Source organism: Gopherus evgoodei, chromosome 5 (assembly GCF_007399415.2).
Source record: "Gopherus evgoodei ecotype Sinaloan lineage chromosome 5, rGopEvg1_v1.p, whole genome shotgun sequence".
In the NCBI taxonomy this organism is placed as follows: domain Eukaryota; kingdom Metazoa; phylum Chordata; order Testudines; family Testudinidae; genus Gopherus; species Gopherus evgoodei.
Genome location: NC_044326.1, coordinates 132,637,676 through 132,657,923, shown reverse-complemented (window position 1 = coordinate 132,657,923; position 20,248 = coordinate 132,637,676). Strand labels below are relative to the sequence as shown.

At 42.1% G+C, this 20,248-nt stretch overlaps 1 protein-coding gene across 1 annotated transcript in view; it reads left to right on the top strand.

Moving 5' to 3' along the window:
- The first annotated feature begins 5,321 nt into the window (after positions 1-5,321).
- The window catches only part of ADAMTS3 (ADAM metallopeptidase with thrombospondin type 1 motif 3), a 201,513-nt gene continuing 186,586 nt past the window's right edge, over positions 5,322-20,248 (top strand). The window contains exons 1-3 of the mRNA XM_030565196.1: positions 5,322-5,459; positions 6,966-6,993; positions 16,173-16,579. Coding sequence (XP_030421056.1) covers positions 5,391-5,459; positions 6,966-6,993; positions 16,173-16,579 — 504 coding nt within the window. The 5' untranslated portion in view covers positions 5,322-5,390. The remainder of the gene's footprint in view (positions 5,460-6,965; positions 6,994-16,172; positions 16,580-20,248) is intronic.

Below are 20,248 nucleotides of genomic sequence, written 5' to 3'. Positions count from 1 at the left end.
TCCTGTAGAAAAAAAGTATATGATTTTGTAATTAAAGACTGTATCATAATGCATATGCACAAGGAGACTGAATTAAAGTTGCATGGGTGTACTCCTATTTAGAGAGAAAATATACAGAAAACTTGGCTACAGTACTTGTCCCAACATCTGTATGAGTGGTAGAGCAGAGATAATTGTGTGTATATATAATTGTATTGAATCAGTATGTCTAGACTATAATAGGCTGCCGCTGTTTGTTTTGTATGAATGACAGTATGCAGAAATAAATTGTATTGCAGCAGTATAAAGTCTATATCTTAAATTATTATTTGGCCCATAAAGATATCACATTGTTTATTTTTTCTTTGAAAAGAAATAATACAGTTTTGTGGGGAAGCTACCATCTGAATTCATGATGGGGCAGGCGTGCTTCATTTTATTAGAGCTTTATAATATTCAGTCAATAATTGCTTGAAAAAGTAGAAATCTGCCAGGGCTGCTCTGCAGAAACAGTATGTTACAGAAAGCAAAGATGTCACTTAAAGTAAAGGGCTAGGGATTCAGAAGTGTGATCTTCAATATGTGAGAGTTACAGCATAAACAGGGCCCATTATTTTCAGTTTTTATTTTTGTTTTTTCTGGGAATATATCAGTGTTTATTACTACAACAACAAAAATGGTGAAAATTGGAGGAAAAACTTAATTTTTCTGGGTAAATATTGGAGTTTATTTTGGTAAATGGAAGGACAGGAGAAGTATTCAGTAGATTAATGCTTTGATTAATGGAATTCAGTGTGGTTTACTGAAGAACTAAAACAAAACTCAAAACACAATGGCACCTCTGAGTTTAAGAAAACAATATATCTTTAATCCTCAAATAAAACTTTTCATTTGAATAAACAGTTTACTGTTGTAGACTTAGAACTCTTAGCCTATAAATATTTACATTTAATAATTGGGCCACACCATTTCAGTGCATACACTCAACTTCATCCTTTTCTTCTGTTTGTTTTTTAAACTATTTTGAATATTTCCATGTGTTCTGAAACATATTCTGATACAGATTTTCATTTTCTTCCCATTTTAGTGTGTCAGATCTTTAAACCATTATCTGCTACAGCTTGAAATGTTTACATGTTGGGTGTGAGAATCATCAATATGTTCAGATGCCCACGCACTTCAGAGGTTGTGTGCATGCCTGTTTGTTTGTGTGTAACTTCTAAACTAATACATAGCCTTATGTCAACAGGAAGCTTTCACAGAATATCAGGGTTGGAAGGGACCTCAGGAGGTCATCTAGTCCAACCCCTGCTCAAAGCTGGATCAATCCCCAACTAAATCATCCCAGCCAGGGCTTTGTCAAGCTTGACCTTAAAAAAACCTCTAAGGAAGGAGATTTCACTATGGAGCACTGGATCCATTCCAATGCTTCACCACCTTCCTAGTGAAAAAGTTTTTCCTAATATCCAACCTAAACCTCCCTCACTGCAACTTGAGACCATTGCTTCTTGTTCTGTCATCTGGTACCACTGAGAACAGTCTAGATTCATCCTCTTTGGAACCCCTCCCCTTTCAGATAATTGAAAGCAGCTATCGAATCCCCCCTCATTCTTCTCTTCTGCAGACTAAACAATCCCAGTTCCCTCAGCCTCTCCTCATAAGTCACGTGCTCCAGCCCCCTAATCATTTTTGTTTCCTTCTACTGGACTCTTTCCAATTTTTCCACATCCTTCTTGTAGTTTGAGGCCCAAAACTGGATACAATACTCCAGATGAGGCCTCACCAAAGTCGAATAGAGGGGAATGATCACGTCCCTCGATCTTCTGGCAGTGCTCCTATATTTATACAGCCCAAAATTCAGTTAGCCGCCTTGGCAACAAGGGCACGCTGTTGACTCATATCCAGCTTCTCATCCACTGTAACCCCTAGGTCAGGGGTAGGCAACCTATGGCATGCGTGCTGAAGGCAGCACGTGAGCTGAATTTCAGTGGCAGTCACACTGCCTGGGTCCTGGCCACCATTTGGGGGGCTCTGCATTTCATTTTAATTTTTAAATGAAGCTTCTTAAACATTTTAAAAACCTTATTTACTTTACATACAACAATAGTTTAGTTATGTATTATAGACTTATAGAAAGAGACTGTCTAAAAACATTAAAATGTATTACTGGCATGCAAAACCTTAAATTAGAGTGAATAAATGAAGATGCGGCACATCACTTCTGAAAGGTTGCCGACCCCTGCCCTAGGTCCTTTTCTGCAGAACTGCTGCTTAGCTACTCAGTCCCTAACCTGTAGCAGTGCATGGGATTCTTCCATCCTAAGTGCAGGACTCTGCATTTGTCCTTGTCCTCATCAGATTTCTTTTGGTCCAATTCTCTAATTTGTCTAGGTCCCTCTGTATCCTATCCCTACACCATCTAGTGTATCTACCACTCCTCCCAGTTTAGTGTCAACTGCAAACTTACTGAGGGTGCAATCTATACCATCCTCCAGATCATTAATGATGATATTGAACAAAACCGGCCCTGGGACCGACCCTTGGAGCACTCTGCTTGATACTGGCTGCCAACTAGACATGGAGCCATTGATCGTTACCCATTGAACCTGATGATCTAGCCAGCTTTCTATCCACCTTATAGTTCATTCATCCAGCCCATACTACTTTAACTTGCTGGCAAGAATACTGTGGGAGACTGTATCAAAAGCTTTGCATATACACACAGACTAATATATTATTGTAATACAATATATTGCATGAACTATATGTATTATCCTAATAAAATATAAAATTATAAAATATATATTATATTTGAATGATACAAAAATAGGGTGAAAATTAACCCCCCCACCTTTTGTATAACCCAGGATTTTTTCAGTAAAAAATCAATTTAACTTGAAAATGAAGGGGCTTAAGCATAGAAAATAGTCATAGAATATCTTAACTGCTGGTGTTTAAAGCAGCTTGGTTTAGTAGAACTGAAGTTGCAACCAACACTTCATTTTTAAAGTAAATGTGATGGTTTAATAGAGTTAGGCCCCATCTTGCAGGGGTTCACCTGCATGGTACTTGTTAGATACATGGTTGCAATCTAGCCGTGAGCTCCATGCGCTGACTTCATTAGGTCTACAAACAGGAATGAGGATCTGCCAGCATGGAACTCATTGCTAAATCAATGCCAGTAGTAAGTAGTTATAGTTTGTATCATTAAAACATCCTATTAAGTCCTGTTTACTATTCATGCCAAAGAATCAAACACAACAGTATGATGATGGAGGCTACCTGGAATCCAAAGTAAATAGATGATAAACAAAACCCCAGCCTATTCTCTGAGCTAATTTTACTATCTTGCAGGGGTATATGATCTGGTTGAATTATTTAATTCAAAATATTTTTTTCAACAAAGATGTCATATCTCAAAATGGAAATTTCTGTATTTTCAATTTTATCTGGTTTTCATCAAAAGCTCCACATACTGAAATTTTTTGTCCAAAAGTGTTTCTCAGACTAATTTTTTTTGTTTTTCTTTTCAGCAATCCCACTCCCTCCCTAGCACCACTTTTTGGGTTATGGGGGATTTATCAAACACCCAAACATTTTTCAAGAAAAACTTTGATTGCAAAAAACCCAACTAAATTTTTAATCAAAACTTTTCATAGAAATAGAAAAAAATTTGACCAGTGCTAAAGACATGTCAGTCTTTCCCTCTTCTGTGCAGGATCAAGAAATGGTGATAAGATACCTTGGTGGCATGTTATACACACAATGTTTAAAATGCAAAAGGTGGGTGAGCAGGTGGAATAATCCTGACTCTTGTGGAATTCATCCCTCTCTGAGACTATTGATATAGGGGAGACTTCTATCCCTGTCTCTCATTACATCTGTGGAGTAAATCTTTTTGCTTTTGAGATACACATGGCTGCATAAATTATCAATGTGTTGGTGTTGTATAGGGGTAAGTGTGTGGCATTTTCCAGGCAACTATAAAGGTCAAGCGTACTGAATACAACAGGGATTGTTGCGAGAGGGTCTACCACTCTAAGGCCCCAATCTTGTGTAGGTGAACCCTTGTACCCCCCAGACTGGGAGCTAGACGCTAATCCTGCAAACACAGATGCACATGCCTAACTTTGCAGACTGAGTTCAATAGAATTCACCTTCCATAAGACTCACAATACAGTAGAATTCCATTGAATTCAACAAGACCACCAACCATGCATAAAGTTAAGCAACTGTATAGATCTTAAGTATCAGAGGGCTAGCTGTGTTAGTCTGGATCTGTAAAAGCAGCAAGGAGTCCTGTGGCACCTTATAGACTGACAGACGTTTTGGAGCATGAGCTTTCCTGGGTGAATACCCACTTCGTCTCTTTGCTGCTTGTATAGATCTTTGCAGGGTCTGGGCCCGGGGAAGGCAGCACCACCAACAACAAAAAAGGCATCAGAGCATGGAAGAGGTGGGGGACATATGCTAAGCAGGCTCAAAGCTGTTTGCTGTGTAGATTTATTACTTTAAAGAAAGTATTTTGAAAGTGGCAGAACAATACCAATAAAAAATATCCCCTAGAGATAAAAGTGACAAATCAATTAAATAAACCAACTGTTTATACAGGTTTAATTTAATTAAATACAAAGTAAGGGAGATGGTCTCTTGTTTCAGTGCATATCGCTTATTGGTTGCGCTGTAGCTTTTCAGAAAAATCTCCCCTCTGAGTACTGGTCTCTGATTTCTATCGCCCCTTCTAAGCGAACAGGCTGTGGGGCAGCGGTGGGTGCAGAACAGGACCCGGGGCCTGCCCCCCAGGAGCAGCTCCGCTCCTCAGGGGGTCGAGGGTGCCGGCTGCAGGCGCGGGCCCCACAGCCTCTCCCGCCAGGGGGCGGATGCCCGGGCTCCTGCCCGCCCCAGGGACTGCCGGAGAGCCGGGGCCCGCGGGCGCTGCGGGCAGAGCAGCCCGGGGAGGCGGCCGGCTCGCGCCAGGGGAGCCCCTGACGTCGGAGGCGCGCGCGGCGGGGGGAGGAGGAGGAGCCCGGCCCGGGGCTGCTGCCGGCAGCTTTATTAGCCCCGCCGGTTGCGAGCAGCGGGCAGGGCTCGGCGAGCGACAGGCGGCTGCGCGGTGACTCTCCCCCGGCTCCCGTCAGCCCAGCGGCCCCGGCTCTCGCCCGGAGGGAGCCGAGACGGGGAAGGGACCCGCGGGCGGGAGGAGCGCGGGGCTGGCGCGCAGCCACCCCCCTGGCGTTCACCTCCCCTCGCCCGGCCCGCGCTGGGAAGGCAGCGGCGCGGGAGCCACGCTCCGAGCAACCCCGCGTCCCCGGCCACGGGACTCCGTGCAGATCTCCCGGGTCTCCGCGCGCGCGTGTCGCTGCGCTGCGCGGAGCCCTGTAGCGTGTTCTCGGGAGGGACCGGGACTCGTGATGGTTCTCCTGTCACTGCTGTTCGTAGCAGCCTCTCTGGGAGAGGTGAGGACTTCAGCTGATGAGCAAGTAAGTGGATACACTGGATCCATAGCTGTGGATACCTCCTCCCCTTCCACCCCAGAAAGTTGATGCAGTTATTTTCTCCCTCTGCTTTTATAGCGGGGGGGAAGCACGGTTGGTTTTTATGCATTTACTTGCACGGACCGACTGTTAAATTGCGTGATCCCGGAGGGAAGATTGCTGTCAAGAACTCCCTCCAGTTAAATCGCTGTACCGCGTAATAGCAGTAACTTCATTTATTTTCACCCACCCCCGCCACCCCGATAACGTCTGGTTGTTTTATGTAGTTTTTCTTTTTTAATGGACTGCCGGTGAGTGCACGTGTTAAGTTGCTTGATCTCAGAGGAATGATTGCTGCCAAGGCTAGGCGCCTCCCCTTTAATTTAAACAGTTACTAGTCTCCCCAGTCATTAATAATATCAGCAGAGAGAGAAGAATATTACCAACATCAGCAGAGTTGCTCTGTTGGTTTTATCTGTCACCGTCCCTCTATCCCGGGGCATGTGGAATCATGAATGAATCTGGAAGCTTGTTCGCTTTTCTCTCTCCCGTCTCCCCCCTTTCATTTTGATCCCTTAAGAAATCTATTCAAAAAGAGGTTTTCTTTTCAAGGCGCTTGTAATTTTCTTCTGGCCTCTTTCATGCTAGTGAGGAAACTCATGGGCTGTAGAGTGAAATAATTCGGCGTTAGGGGAGAGCGATCCATTATGCACGTGTCAAAAGGGAATTGCTTGCACAATCCTTTTGCTGCAAAGTTTGCTTTGACATATCGGGGGAGGTGGTGGGAGCGTTTCCTGGCTTTTCCCGTTTCCGTTGCTGGGCATGTCTCTTCTACCCTCCTCCCCCTTATTTTTGAAGACTTCAGTATCCTCTCTTCTGTCCTCAGCAAGGTAAACCCCAGACTTGAATGAGTCCTTAATCTGGCAGCAGCTACCTTGAGTCCCATCCTGCAGCCACCTGGGCGTTTTGGCATTGACTCCTGCAGGGTGCAGCAGGCTGCTCTGTCTGAATCCTGAGTATGTAGCTCTCCCATCTCTGCCTGAGCTATTCAGCTTGATCCCTAACTGCCTGTAGGAAGGGAAGGGTAGTTTGCTTTCCTCGGTTTCCCTGGTATCAAAACTGTCAGCATACATGCCTGATTATTCCTTCACACACCTACTCTTCAGGAATCATAGCTTTAATTAATTTTAAGGCCTTTCTTTGGCCACTGGAATTATTTTTTGGCACAGTGTCACAATTTATAGAAGGGTTCATTCAGAATTAGGACTTCTTAGCTGCTCTATTTATGTTAAACTTATTATGGAGTCTATTCGTATATTGGTGGGAACAGCTGGTTATTCAGTTAGGGAAAAACACCACCTCAGAAAACCAAAAGCAGAAATCTACCAACAGTGCAATACAAACCAAGTGATTTTCCGCTTTCAGAAACACATATTTTGCAGTAATACATCACATAATAATTAAACTAACAGTTTTGTGTGTATGTGTTTTTTGTTTTTTTCCCCTCTGCAGGCTGGTAAAGAAGAAACGATCCAAATAGGTAAGCATCTTTTTTTTCCCCCCAAAAAAGGAAAGTGAAATTAAATAAGTTCAATAAGTCAGTTTATTTAAACTTCTTTTCTTAAAGAAGACACTATTACTGCATGTGCAGACTAACAACATTTTCACACCTGAACCATAGATTCTTCCTTCCAGCAGAAATGTGTAGATCTGGAGTAATGTAATTTGTCCTTATGCCCTCTTATTATCACCCTCACATTTCAACAAAATCTACACTTTCCCTTTTAAAAGAACAAACCCAAGAAAAGTTAAAAATTGGAGCATGCTTAAACTGGTCATTCAAATCTCATGATAAATCAGATATGTGGAATTCTTTTTGTCCGGATACTTTTTGAATAAAGGAAGGGATACCTACTCAGTTTTGGAAAGGGCAAGACATGTTTTTGGACAGTCTTGATATTGTGTGTAAGCATTTAACATGTTTTTTTAAGTTAGAAATATTTAGTTATGTTGACAGTGTGGAATATGTGGTGAATAAGAGCCCTGAAGAAAAGGTTTCTCCCTCAATATCCATTGGTCACTTTAAAACCTTGCCATCTTCATTACAAATTTTAATTGCTTTTTGTTTTTGAACTGCTACATTTCTCAAGGGACAGTGGTGAAAAAAAGAGACTGGAAATTCTGGAACAAATACTCTGCTGGTGCAAATGGGAGCAGTTCCATTGATTTCAGTACAGAATTTGCTCCTCTATCTTTATGGAAGGGAATGTGTTCTAGCTAGCAGAATATAGGAATAGGTGCCTGGTCTCTTGGATTCTCTTCTTGGGTTAGTATTTGCCCTGGGGAGTGTAATCTTATGCATTTCAAAGTTTACCCATCTGTGAAAAAAGGTGTTTATAATACTTCCCTGGAATGTTACGAGGCTTTCTTAATGCTTGTGTACAGTGCTGTGAAAGGTGCTATATAGGAGGGTTAGGCTACGACCCCAGCAAACTCCCCAAATTGGAGTTTTAACCTTCCAGTGTGTGCCAGGTGTTCTGAAAGCAAGTTTGAGCACTTTCCTGAATTGTGGCGGTTTTTCTTTTAATTTCCATTCTGGCACTGAATTTTAGTGTGTTAAAGTTTAATTTCCACTACTGCTTATGAGTAATGGAAGTGAGGCACTTATGTGGGTTTATGTTTAATTGGCAACCCCCCTACCCCCCCCCCCGGCTATGTGCTGGCCTTGTGTTTTTGGTTGTTTGCATGCAATTTGGATTATTTTTTAATTTCAGTAACTATATGGAAACTATATGGAAATGCTGCCCTTAGAAATTATATCGTACTTCAGAAAAAAAAATGCTTATCCTGGAAAACGGATCTCTCTCTCTCTCTCTCTTTTGTCTTGGCTCAGTTGCCACAGTTTGGTAATGTTCCTGAGACACCCACAGAGACTGGGGATATGATCTTGGATACATGGGGCAAATCAGTATCCCTCTGCATAGCTGGGCATAACTGGCTGTGTGCTCCATAGGGTATAGGTTAGGATAGAATTCTCTCTCTTTTTTTTTTAATCCTGAGGTTGTAATAGGAGCCTTTGCAGTTGCTGTATTGCTTCCTTAGTAATCTATTATGGATTCACTGGTCCTAATCAGGGCCATCCCTGGGGAAGGAGGGTGAAAGTGATGAATCCGTCACTTCTGGGACTAACCCGTCACTTCTGGGACTAAGCACTTTGGCCAATAGCAGTGGCCTTCCTGGCCCCCAAAGCATGGGGCCCAAAGCAGTTGCCTCAATTTGCCATACGCAGGGGACGGCTCTGGTCCTACTCAGTCTGCTCCTGTACCCAAATCTGTTTTCACAGCGGTATGGCTGGAGCTCCTGTTGAGCATAGCTGCATAGAGCTTGACATCTTGTGAGAGCTCACTGCAGCCTACTCTCTCCTGCATACGACAACTGCATAGATTTCATTCCCTTTAGGCTCTTTTGTGACTCTGGCCATGGCTACACTGGCGCTTTACAGCGCTGCAACTTTGGCGCTCAGGGGTGTGAAAAAAACACCCTCCTGAGCACTGCAAGATACAGCGCTATAAAGCGCCAGTGTAAACAGTGCCTGTTATGCTACAGGAACTGTGAAAACACCAGAAAGAATCCTGTATAGCCACTCAGGAAAGGAATACTTGAGTTGCCAATAGCGCTGTGTCAAGTTCACATAATATTTCTAACTTAATATGAAATGGGGGCATTGAGGGCAATAATTCACTAGCCACTAAACTTGAGAGCCTCAGTTTTTGTTTATCCAGCTTGAGAAACCTTGAATGTGATTTTTTTTTTTTTTTAGAAGTGCTGAACAACCACAGCTCCTACTGATGTCCGACCCATTTGGGACTCCAGAGGGTATCTTTCTTATTCCATCTTCTGCTTTCACTCACTCAGACCTTGCTTCTGGCCAGAAAGTGCCAGATACAGCTCCCTCTGAAGCCTGTGTGTGATGGTTCTGAATTGGCTGGATTGATCAGAAGAGAGCAACCAAAATTGCTTCCTAAGTTCTTAGGGCTCTCGACACTTAACACAGGCAAGGGGGAGTAAGATTGAGACCTTAGTTCGGATCTAAGTGCTGAGAAATACTTTGCTAAACTACTGGAGTAGCCCTCTTTGGCTCTGCCCTTTATAAGGCTTATCACAGTCTCTGTTCTGTCATGATAAAGTGACAGCTGTATTAGGGGTTAACCGTTTATATCCTCTGAAAGTGTAAGAATTCTTAACACTCATTCCCAGTTTTTCCCTTGAAAAATTGGCTTTGGATGCTCCCACCCTAGATATATTACAGTATGCAAAGTGGCAGGCCCCTTTGTGCCCAACAAGCAGATCATGTGCTGCGCTGGTGCTTTTAGCTTGGAGGGTACCTATTATACACGACTCCAAGTTTTGTTATAACTGTTCTTCTCCTATGATGTGGGTATAGTGTGTTTACTGATAAAATGACCAAATAACTACCTTCTCCAGGACTGGATACTGTCAGCTTAGGTAGTATGAAACATACAGTAGTTACGGTGGAAGCAAAGGAGCCACATCTTTGTGGTAAAAGTAACACTGGTAGACTTCATGCCATATCCCTGCAGGTTTCCAAGCTGCAGCTTCTGCCTTTGAATATTACATGGTAGCTATTGTGTTTCATCCTGCAGCGAAGCTATTAATGTTGTGTTATGATAAATTCATCACTATGAGCTAGATTCTGCCACCTTGACTGGCACGAAATACACCTTACAACTGCTCAGAGTAATCAGTGAAGGGACTCAAGTAGTCCAATACTACTCAAGTGGCAGAACGTGTCCTACAACCTCAGTGCAGATTCAAGTTGGAGGATAGAAGCCCTTGTTTAAACACTTATTTATTGGTGGTAATTAGCAAATAAAAACTTCCGAAATATTAAACCAAAAACTTTAAAAACTGGCTACCTTTAATTAGACATCTAAATAACTTGTCCTGATTTCCAGAGGTGCTAAATACACCTCTGCCTTAATATAATGCTGTCCTTGTGAGCCAAAAAATCTTACCACGTTATAGGTGAAACCGCGTTACATCGAACTTGCTTTGATCCACCGGAGCGCGCAGCCCCCCGCCCCCAGCACTGCTTTACCGCGTTATATTGAGGTAGCGGTGTACTCATTGCCTTCAGTGGAATTTGTAGGCATTTGGCATTTCAGAAAATAGGCACCTAAATAAGTGGACTTATCTCTGTATTTGGTGCTTTGCTTGCCCCAGGTTCCAAAATTTGGCCAATACATTCTATTAAAAGAAAAAATCTCCCATAATGATACAATCCTTCTTTCAAATGCAGTTGTGCAAAGAAAATGTAGGACATTAGAATCTTAATTATGGTTAGTTCTAATAAGGTAAATGATGTCAACTTGTGTGGGTCAGCCCTGCTAAAGCTTTAATATTGTTTAGATTTAAAAAAAATATGGATATCTTTTTCTTACAGATGCGTCCGTTACCTGATTATGTGTTTTGGAACATTTAATAAAATAATGTGATATTTTTAAAAATGATTACATTGGTCTTAAACAATGTACAATTGTAGCAAAAATTTTGAGGTCAGTTGAAAAATGAGGAAAAAAAATTGAACTTAAAATTCACCTCTTTCTCCTCATGCTTTTCACTGATTACTAGTAAAACTTGGAATTAGCAGAACAATGCAGCTTTGAAAATGGAGAATCAGGAAAAAGGGACACCTACAGATGGAATAGCATTTCCATAAACTGCAGTCTACAAATAAGGATCATTGATGTTGGCAGAGGAGTTTGGATCTCTTCAGTATTTAAGCTTGTCACATTTAATTTTAATTGCCTTTGAACCAGGGAGACTTCCTTTTCCAGTTCAACTTTTACAGACTTTGGAAAGTCCTTTGCTGATGGCAAAAACGTTAATATGTCTCTTCCCACCCTTTATTCCCACCTCCTTGTGGTCAGCTGGCTGTTCTCATTATTAATGACTGCAACTTGCTTGCCCCCACAAACTGAAATCTGGGAACATTACCATTAAAAAATACAAAGTAACTTCTCAGATGTGCTGCAAATTCAGACTTTGATTGTCAGGCTGTAATTTGTGCATTTTGGATATCTGCCTGTGTGTGAAAAATATACAAATTCTGTTGGGGGTAGAAGTAAGAAATCACCTGTGTTTTATTGTTCTGTAAGTGAATTTTAAGTAGAAATGATTCTAAGATGTGAAATTTGGACCTGGATTTTTAGCACCACTGGAATTTGGGGAATATTAGGATCCAGTGACAAAACTTGGAAGTGTTCAGATTTCAACTTCTTTGCTTCCCATTCCTTACCTACTCCAAAAAACAAACCTACTTTCAGGGAAAAGTGGAATCTGGGGGGTTGATATGGTTCCATCTCTAACTCTCAGGATTCAATTTTTGATCTTTACACAAAATTCCCAGTGATTTTTAAATGGGAGTTCTGCATAAGTAAGGATTACAGGATCAGGCCCTAAAATTGTATGTATAATGGTTAAAAGCATTTTTAATGCTGATGTGACTGTATTGATTATGGGTGAGAGTGAATGCCTCCTTCAGGAAAGATCCCACAGTGAGTTGGTAATTTTAATTGTGGTATGCATAGTAGTTTTCAGCACAGTGAGTGGTATGAGTGACTAGGCTTTTTTCACTAACCTTGACTGCAATACCCACATAACAGGCTTGAAGAATTTCCATTTCCAAACACCAGCAATTAATATTGTACCTTATTTTCCTGACTGCCTCCACTGTTAGTAATATCAGTTAGAAATTGAGAATGTTAATGCAGAATCAATTTGATGGCAAAACTAGGTAATCCCAACTGTGGGGAATAGGTTAGTGTTCTGAGACATGAAGCTGTCAGAGACCTGGTGTCATGGAAGGGCACTGTTTCAATCTTTGGAGTGGTGGAAAGGGGTGAGGATGCGAAACTGTGTATATCAGCCTGTGATCTGAAGCCAGGATTGTTTTTTTCCATGATAGGGTTGGGGAGGGTAAGAAATAGACTATAATTAGGAGAAATAGTTGAATGTAGCAATTGAGAATTTTCCAATTACATTATCAGTACTGGGGAGTCTGTTTGCATAAATAAGATCTAGATTCTTCATTGAATTGATATTGGATACAAGAGCCTTTTACCTCGGTTATTCATTCAAATCTGTTTTAGGTTGAGAATAGATAGGTTTTAATGCATTTAATTAAGTATGTTTATTTAGAGGCATTTCTGTGGCACACCTCAGTATCTGAGCCACTCAATAGTAAAGATGTATCAAGTGGTACCAAGAAGGTAGCGCTGCCCTCTACACCCTCCGCCACCCACTTTATAGGAATCGGGACTGGTTAATTCTTTTTGCATTGGCTGGTCTTTTTGTGTGATCATTTGAGGAAATTCTGCCTTGAACCAGGTGTGCCGCACAGCATGCTCCATAGGGGGTGAAATTTATGCTCAGACTCATATTCTGCAGCAGTTTGGTCCAGATTCATTGCCCTTGCACAGAGAATGCCCTTCCTTCTACCATCACAGGAGTGGACCTGGACATCTAATAGCCTGATTCTCCTCTCACTGTAAATTGATAGTTAATGCCACTGACTTAACTGGTGTTACACTGATGTAAAATCAGTATAAAGTGGAGAAATAGCAGGCCCCAGGATGTCCTGGTTGAGGAAATATAGTGGGAAGTAAAGAAGCAAAGACCTTCCCTTGGGTAACTTAGCCATAGTCCACTTGAGGCTTAAGTTTAGGATAGTTGGCCATTAGGTGGTTTATTTGAAATAAGTCATAGCTGTCATTTAACGTTCAACTTCCTACGAGACAGATATCCATATACCACTAAAAAGCAAGTTTGTTGCCAGTCTCAAAGGAGACGAAGGACTGAATGGGAATGAAGGAAAAAAGTTATCTTCTCCCAACTAAGTGGCTCTTCCAGGAGACTGGTGAGGAACTATGGGGTAGCATGTACTGCTACTGCTTGTCTTGTACCTGTTACACAGTGAATACAGGACTTGCATTTCATGGACTATCATCCTGGCACCCTTTGAGCATTATATTTACTCCTGCAAATATGTGCATCTAGACCCCAATTTAAAGCCTACAGATCAGCTACTTTTGCTGCTTATCAGGTAAGAATTGTGCCTCAAATCCTCTGTCCTGACCAGTGGTGGCAGATAGCAGGCAGGTGTACAAAAGTGCCTTTAACCCACCTTTCCTCTTCCTTCAATCTGGGCATATTTACCTGGTGGGTGCCTGGGCTAAGTTAGATCTGCCACAGGACTACTCTGACTTACACAGCCTCAACAGCTAGGGGGTTTTAGCAATGTATAGCGGCATCCTAATCGTGCCTCCTTTCTCCCCTGTGCCTAGGGCAGGGAGCAGTGATGACATAGAGCCACCAAAGCGATCCTACACCACCTGAGGACCCCTCCCATGGAGGAAGCATTAACAGGGTGTTGGATATGCTGGCTTTACAGTTGCTCTGTCACTGGAGCAGGATCAAGGATCTTGCCCAGCATCTCTCAAAGTTGGTTTTAAATCACCTTCTCCATTCTCCTGTATCTTTGATCATATTCTACTTCAGGTTACAGGAAGACGAAGGGAAAGAGTAGGTCAGTGGGTAAAAAAGAAATTCATTGGAGAGCCACAGAGGGAAAAGTGAGAGCCCATAGGATTCCCATCTACTCGGCTGTGTTAGTACATTGACAGGATGAATCATTGCAGTGGCATCTGCTGGGATGACTCTAGCTAAGAATCCCTCAGGTTTTTTTTACATTATAAATCAGTTTTCTGAGATTGCTGAGTTACAGTACAAAACGTGACACTTTCTTTGGAAAGTTGCAGTGCAAGGAAACAAACTGCTTTGTTTAATGCACATGTAGAACAGTCACGTGGGGTTTTGTAAAGGAGAATGCAAACAGGTGTTCTCTTATTTAGGCACTCGCACATAAAGATCATGGAATCTCCTGAATACTTTGAAATGGAAAAAATTCAGGCCTTTGGTCTCTGTGTATGAAGCCTAAATTACATGGGGGCCACATACAATTGGAAATATACATTTGCACGTACCCAATTTAAGCTCTAGAGCCTTACAGTCAAGATGCCTATCCAGGCATATCTTCGTATGTTCACCCAACTTTGAAAAATGGACCTATGTTCAAATTTTTATTTATTTATTTAAGTTTAAACATCCTTGCTACCACATGAAGGTACTAAACAGTTGTGGCTTTTTATACAGATCATTGTAATAATATCTCTGTGCTTAGAATTGAAGTGATGTAATAGGAGGAGTAAATATGATGCATTTAAAGGGCCAACTTCTGGTTGTATTGAAGTCAATGGAAATCTTGCAACTGATGACATCTGTAAGACTGGGCTTTGGCTGAAATTGTCTTCTAAATACATAACATGATGAGCAGTGTTCCATCGAATCCATTTTCTCTTTCTGTTTGGATTGCTTCATGTTTATGTACAGGGCTGGGGGGGAAAATAATTCTGTGGTTAAAATTGCTGTTAGAATAACAGTAAAGACCTGACTGTGGTACAAAAGGAAGGAAATTCAGAATTGACTTTGAGGTCAAACAGAATGATGACATGTAAATTAAATGCCCTTAGACTAACTAGGCCTGCTTATACCCATTCTGTCTCTATAAAAGGGAAACTAGGTTGGCATAACTCCAGTAATGTAAGCAGTTGGTCATTGGGTTCTCTGCTCACCAATGGGTGACACCTCCTTATGCAGTATGGCTGCTTCGTGGCTCAGCCCTCTGGCCAAGTCACCCTCTGATTTCCCCTTCTGGGGAAATCTTTCAGAGTCCTTCTGCACCAGCCGCATCAGGCAGTCCTTATGCCCGCTCCCCTGACTGTGTCATTCCCCAGTGACTTGGGCAGTCTTCCCATTCACTGCACCTAGCAATACCACTCTGCTGTGGATGGGAGGGAACCCAGGCCCACTCACTACTCTGGGTTCTAGTCCAGGGCCCTACAGTGAGCAGTTAAAGTCTGGGACTTCACCAAACCTACTGCTCTGTTTCTTGGACTACTTCCTACCGTGCTGCTTTAAGCTTCTCCGTGAGCCTTCCTAGTCAGCACAGTTTCTCCTGGGGCTACTAGGTAAACTCTTCCAAATGGATTCCTATTCCACTTCCTTTTCCCTTTCCTCAAGAAGAGAGAGTGTGCCGGCTTCTTCCCTAATGTAGTGCTTTCCACACAGCCTAAATCACCCTCTCTTTGCAGCTCAATTGGCTGATTGGGCCCAGTTGGCCTAATTCAACTCTCTCTCCGGGCCGGTGTGGGGAGCACAACCCATTTTACAGATGTACATTAAAATACCCCCAACCCTACTTTAATTTATATCTCCTGGCTCCTCTGATAGACTCCTTTATACATCAGTGGAGTGAATGTAAGTAGTGCTAAGGGATCTTAAGTCCGTGTGTATGATTCGAACTTACATCAGCTCTGAATTTAGGCCTCAAGTGCATTATTCACCTTATTTCTCCTTGGTTTTCTGGTGTCTACTGCATAATACTAATCACAGAAGAATCTGCAATACTTAAATACAATGGATGAGTCCATGACACAGCTGTAAGTGAATTTCTTTGCTCATCATTATTTTGGTAGCTTCCTGTTCTGTAGCTCTGTACCTGTTCTTCATTTTTCAAACTTGTTCTTATACTCTCGTTCTAATTTTGGGTTTTGTGTGTGTGTTTTGTTTTTTGGACAGATTTACCAAAAATCAGACCGAGGCTGTATGGGCTAGTGACTCCGATCAGCACCAGTGCGGATGGAAGCTTTATCTCCAATATTCTTTCTGCAAACCATCAAAGAAGATTAACAAGAGATGTATCCCAAAGCCCCAAACAACTGTATTTTAACATCACAGCTTTTGGAAGGGAATTCCATCTCAGGCTGAGGCCTAACACCCATCTGGTGGCTCCAGAGGCTGTAGTGGAATGGTATGAAGACTCTGTGGAAAGTGGAAATGGAACTGAGGCTGGTAACAAAGGTCAGACTAGAAGCGCAAAAGAGCAGATATGGAAAAAAGAGCCTCTGTGGACCAATTGTGCATATGTTGGCGACATCACTGATATCCCGGGAGCATCTGTTGCTATTAGCAACTGCGATGGTCTGGTAAGATTTATTCCATGGCATATATATTTGGATCTTTATCCCTTTTCCACAAAGCTTTAGTCACTGTTAAGTATCCAACAGTTATGATATAATTTGGTTAACTTCAGCAAAGAATCCTGTGGCACCTTATAGACTAACAGACGTTTTGGAGCATGAGCTTTCGTGGGTGAATACCCACTTCCTCAGATGCTCATGCTCATGCTCCAAAACATCTGTTAGTCTATAAGGTGCCACAGGATTCTTTGCTGCTTTTACAGATCCAGACTAACACGGCTACCCTCTGATACTTGGTTAACTTCATTTTCCAAAATCCATTAGAAATTGCACACTTGTTTTATGTGGAGTCATTGGGCCTCAAGGCGGAAATACCTCCATTGCTGGACTTCTCTTATTGACATCACCGTAAGAGAGAGACAAATCAAACCCGCTAGTGTTGTATTTTGGTTTTTGTGATATGTTAAGTTATCATTAGCAGTTTTATAGTCCATGAGCTTTCAAAAAATAGATATCCAAGTCCAATATTATGCATATTTTTGAGATGCAGCAAATTCACACACTGAACCCCCAAAATAACAATGACGGTTTAAAAATAATCAGGCATGTTTCTTAGGGAAAAAAATAGACCCCTATTTTTCTATACTATTCTAACTCTTTAAAAGTATCAGTTGGATCACAATACTTATAGGTGGTGTGATCGGAAGGTACTTTGGCCTGGTTATTATGTTAGACTAAAGTATGTCAGTGTAGATTCAGCAGCATTGGCTGTAAAGATAGACTGGGTTGTTGCACTGATGCTGTACATAAAGATGGCATGTAGTGACTGCATATGCAGTTCATTAACTCAATTCATGTGGCAAAGAAAGCTAATAATACTTATATTGTACTCTTTAAGTAGTAGAAGCAGTAACATAAACATAATTGCAACTTTCTTGAAGATTAATATAGAGCTTTTATATACTGTTCTTCAAGAAAGAAATGGTATGAACGGACCTACAACAACAGATGTCCCTTCTTTGAAAGAGCTTGCCATCTTGGATGCCAGACGTGTAAATTATTTGATCCCATTCTGCCTTAGGTAATAGCCAGCTATGCTCCTCTGTTTCTGGAAGGCAATGTGAAGTTGTGCATAGTTTATTTCATGGAAACCACTTTCTGGGTTAATGAACTTTCGTTAATTTAAAGAAAGGAAATATTCATAATTGACATTTGTTTGTAGCTGATATGATCAATTGCTGGTATTTGTTTTTGGTAATAGTATGCATAATTTACAAAAATACATGCAGACTTTTGGGCCAAGTTTGTTTCCATATAAGCATTGACTGTAGTGCTCTCATTATAAATGAGCTGCTGGGGCTGGGAGCTATGTGTTATCAGTAACGCTTCAAGACAATAAATTGGATTAGACAGTTAAATTTAGGTGTGTGGCCGCACAGGCAAAAAGAGACATGTTGCTGAAAAGATGCCCTTGCCGAGTGTTGAGTTAATTAAAATGGAGTAGTTGCTGTCCTTGCTAACCTCCACTTGCATAAGCAGAGGAAGGCAGGTAACCGGGGGTCCTAAATGAAAAATTAGGAGGCTGATGGTTTTGTGGCATGATTTCGCCATTTCCCACAGGCTCCAGGGAAGCTCCTCCTCAAGTGATTTTTTTGAGGTTTTGGGGCAATGGGCCAAGAAGAAATGCTCTGAATGGTATTTAGCCCCCTAGGTAACCTAGGGAGGGGAGTGGATAACTGCCCCTAAAGTGCCACTGCTTCGAGCAGTACCAACTCAGGCCACATGCCTGCATCTCTCTCTCTCCTCCTGGGATCCTATGGAGGGGTGAGTAGCCTGCCAAGGTGGGGCTGGTCAGAGATACCCTCAGTATCTACCTTTGGGAACCCGGAAAGCTATGATAGGGAGTCCACATGTTCTGATGCTTCTGTAGTCCTCCTTCCTAAACTCATCTCTTGGGAGTGGGGAAATCCAAGTGAACTCTGCAAAATTCCTTTCTGGGCCTGCTCTGAAACCTTTCCCACGTATGTGTATGTGAGAGGGCACTGTGTGGTCCATGTTGTGAATATAGGGCCAAATCCTTTTTCCATTGAGGTCAATGGAGTTTTGCTGTAGAGTTTAATGGGATTAAAATTAGGCCCTACAAGCTATAGTATTCAATCCATGTTTGAAATCTGACTGAGAAAGTAGTTTTTAGCTTTCTAATATAGAGCTGGAATATGAAGCCTTGAAGGCCACATTGAGATGTTCCAGTAAAGCAGGTGGTGAAGTGTGGATTAATTCATTAAATAGATCTGTGTGTGTTCAGACTTTCTTATTACTAATAACTAATAATAATAAAAAAAATCTAATTATAGTATAAAAAATGCAGGGCAATGCGAATTCCATATAGAACAGGGGAATTTTATCCCTGATGTGAGGTACATGCTGCACAGAGTATGTGAAAGTAGCTATTTCTACTCTGCTTCCTTGTTGTTACCCCTTTTTTGACACTCACCCCATTTTGATAACTTATTCTCAGTACTGGCTCCTGTCCCCCTCGGCTTGCCTCATTTGCTTGTGCAGTCTATTAAACCCCTCAGGGACCAGATCCTGGCCTCCCCACCAGCTGTTTTGCTCTACTCTACAAAGCAGGCTTCACCAGCTACGTAGGGACTCCCTCTGGGTAAGGGGTATCTCTAGGTATCTTAGGGTCAGTATAGTTGCTTTGCCACTCCCAGTCCCTGGTCTCCAGAAAGCAATTATCAATTAGGACAGGAGCGGTCAAACTTTTTGGCTTGAGGGCCACATCGGATTTTGGAAATTGTACGGAGGGCCAGTTAGGGGAGGCTGTGCCTCCCCAAACAGCCAGGGGTGGCCCGGCCTCTGCCCTCTATCCAACCCCACCCCTCCTGCTTCTCGCCGCCTGACGCCACTGCTCCTGGAACCACTGCCCCATCTACCCCTGCTCTCCACCCCACTCCCTGTCCCCTGACTGCCCCTGGAACCTCCACACCTGACTGCTCCCCATCGCCCCATCCAACCCCTCCTCTCATTCTTGACTGCGCCCCCCGGGATCCCTGCCTTCATTCAACCCCCCCTTCTCCCTGACTGGCCCCGGAACCCCTGCCCCTATTCAAGTTTGATATCATGAATAACTAGAGTGGAATACGTGGCTTGCTACCAGTCAATGAAAGTCCTGGCAAATGTTTGTTTTGTGAGTAAGTAATCCAAAATAAGGAGGCTTTTAATAAAAACTTCAGTATAAATTGTAAGATACCTTCTGGTAGTTTGGCACGTTCTGTATTTCATTAAATTGTACTTGTATATACATGACTAGAATTTTATATTGGCTTATTACCATGTTTCACAGTTGGCAGTAAGGTTGTATTGCTGTCAAGAAAATAATGTGGCCAAATCGTGCTCTGTTACATTGACATCAATGTACAGAGAACTCTGGATTTACACTGGTGAACTGAAAGCAGAACTTTACCTCTGGACTTCTCCTGCATCTGAATTTGCATTTTAAAAAAACCTGACAAATTATCAGAATTCTTTCAGTACAGAATTGTTTGTTTAGCTATGATTACGTAAAAAAAAATAGATATTAACAGTTTGTTTTTAACGTTGCAAGGAAAAATCTTATGTACAAATCTGTATAATGTCTCTTAAAGGTAGTCTTTTTTTTGGATCCCAAAA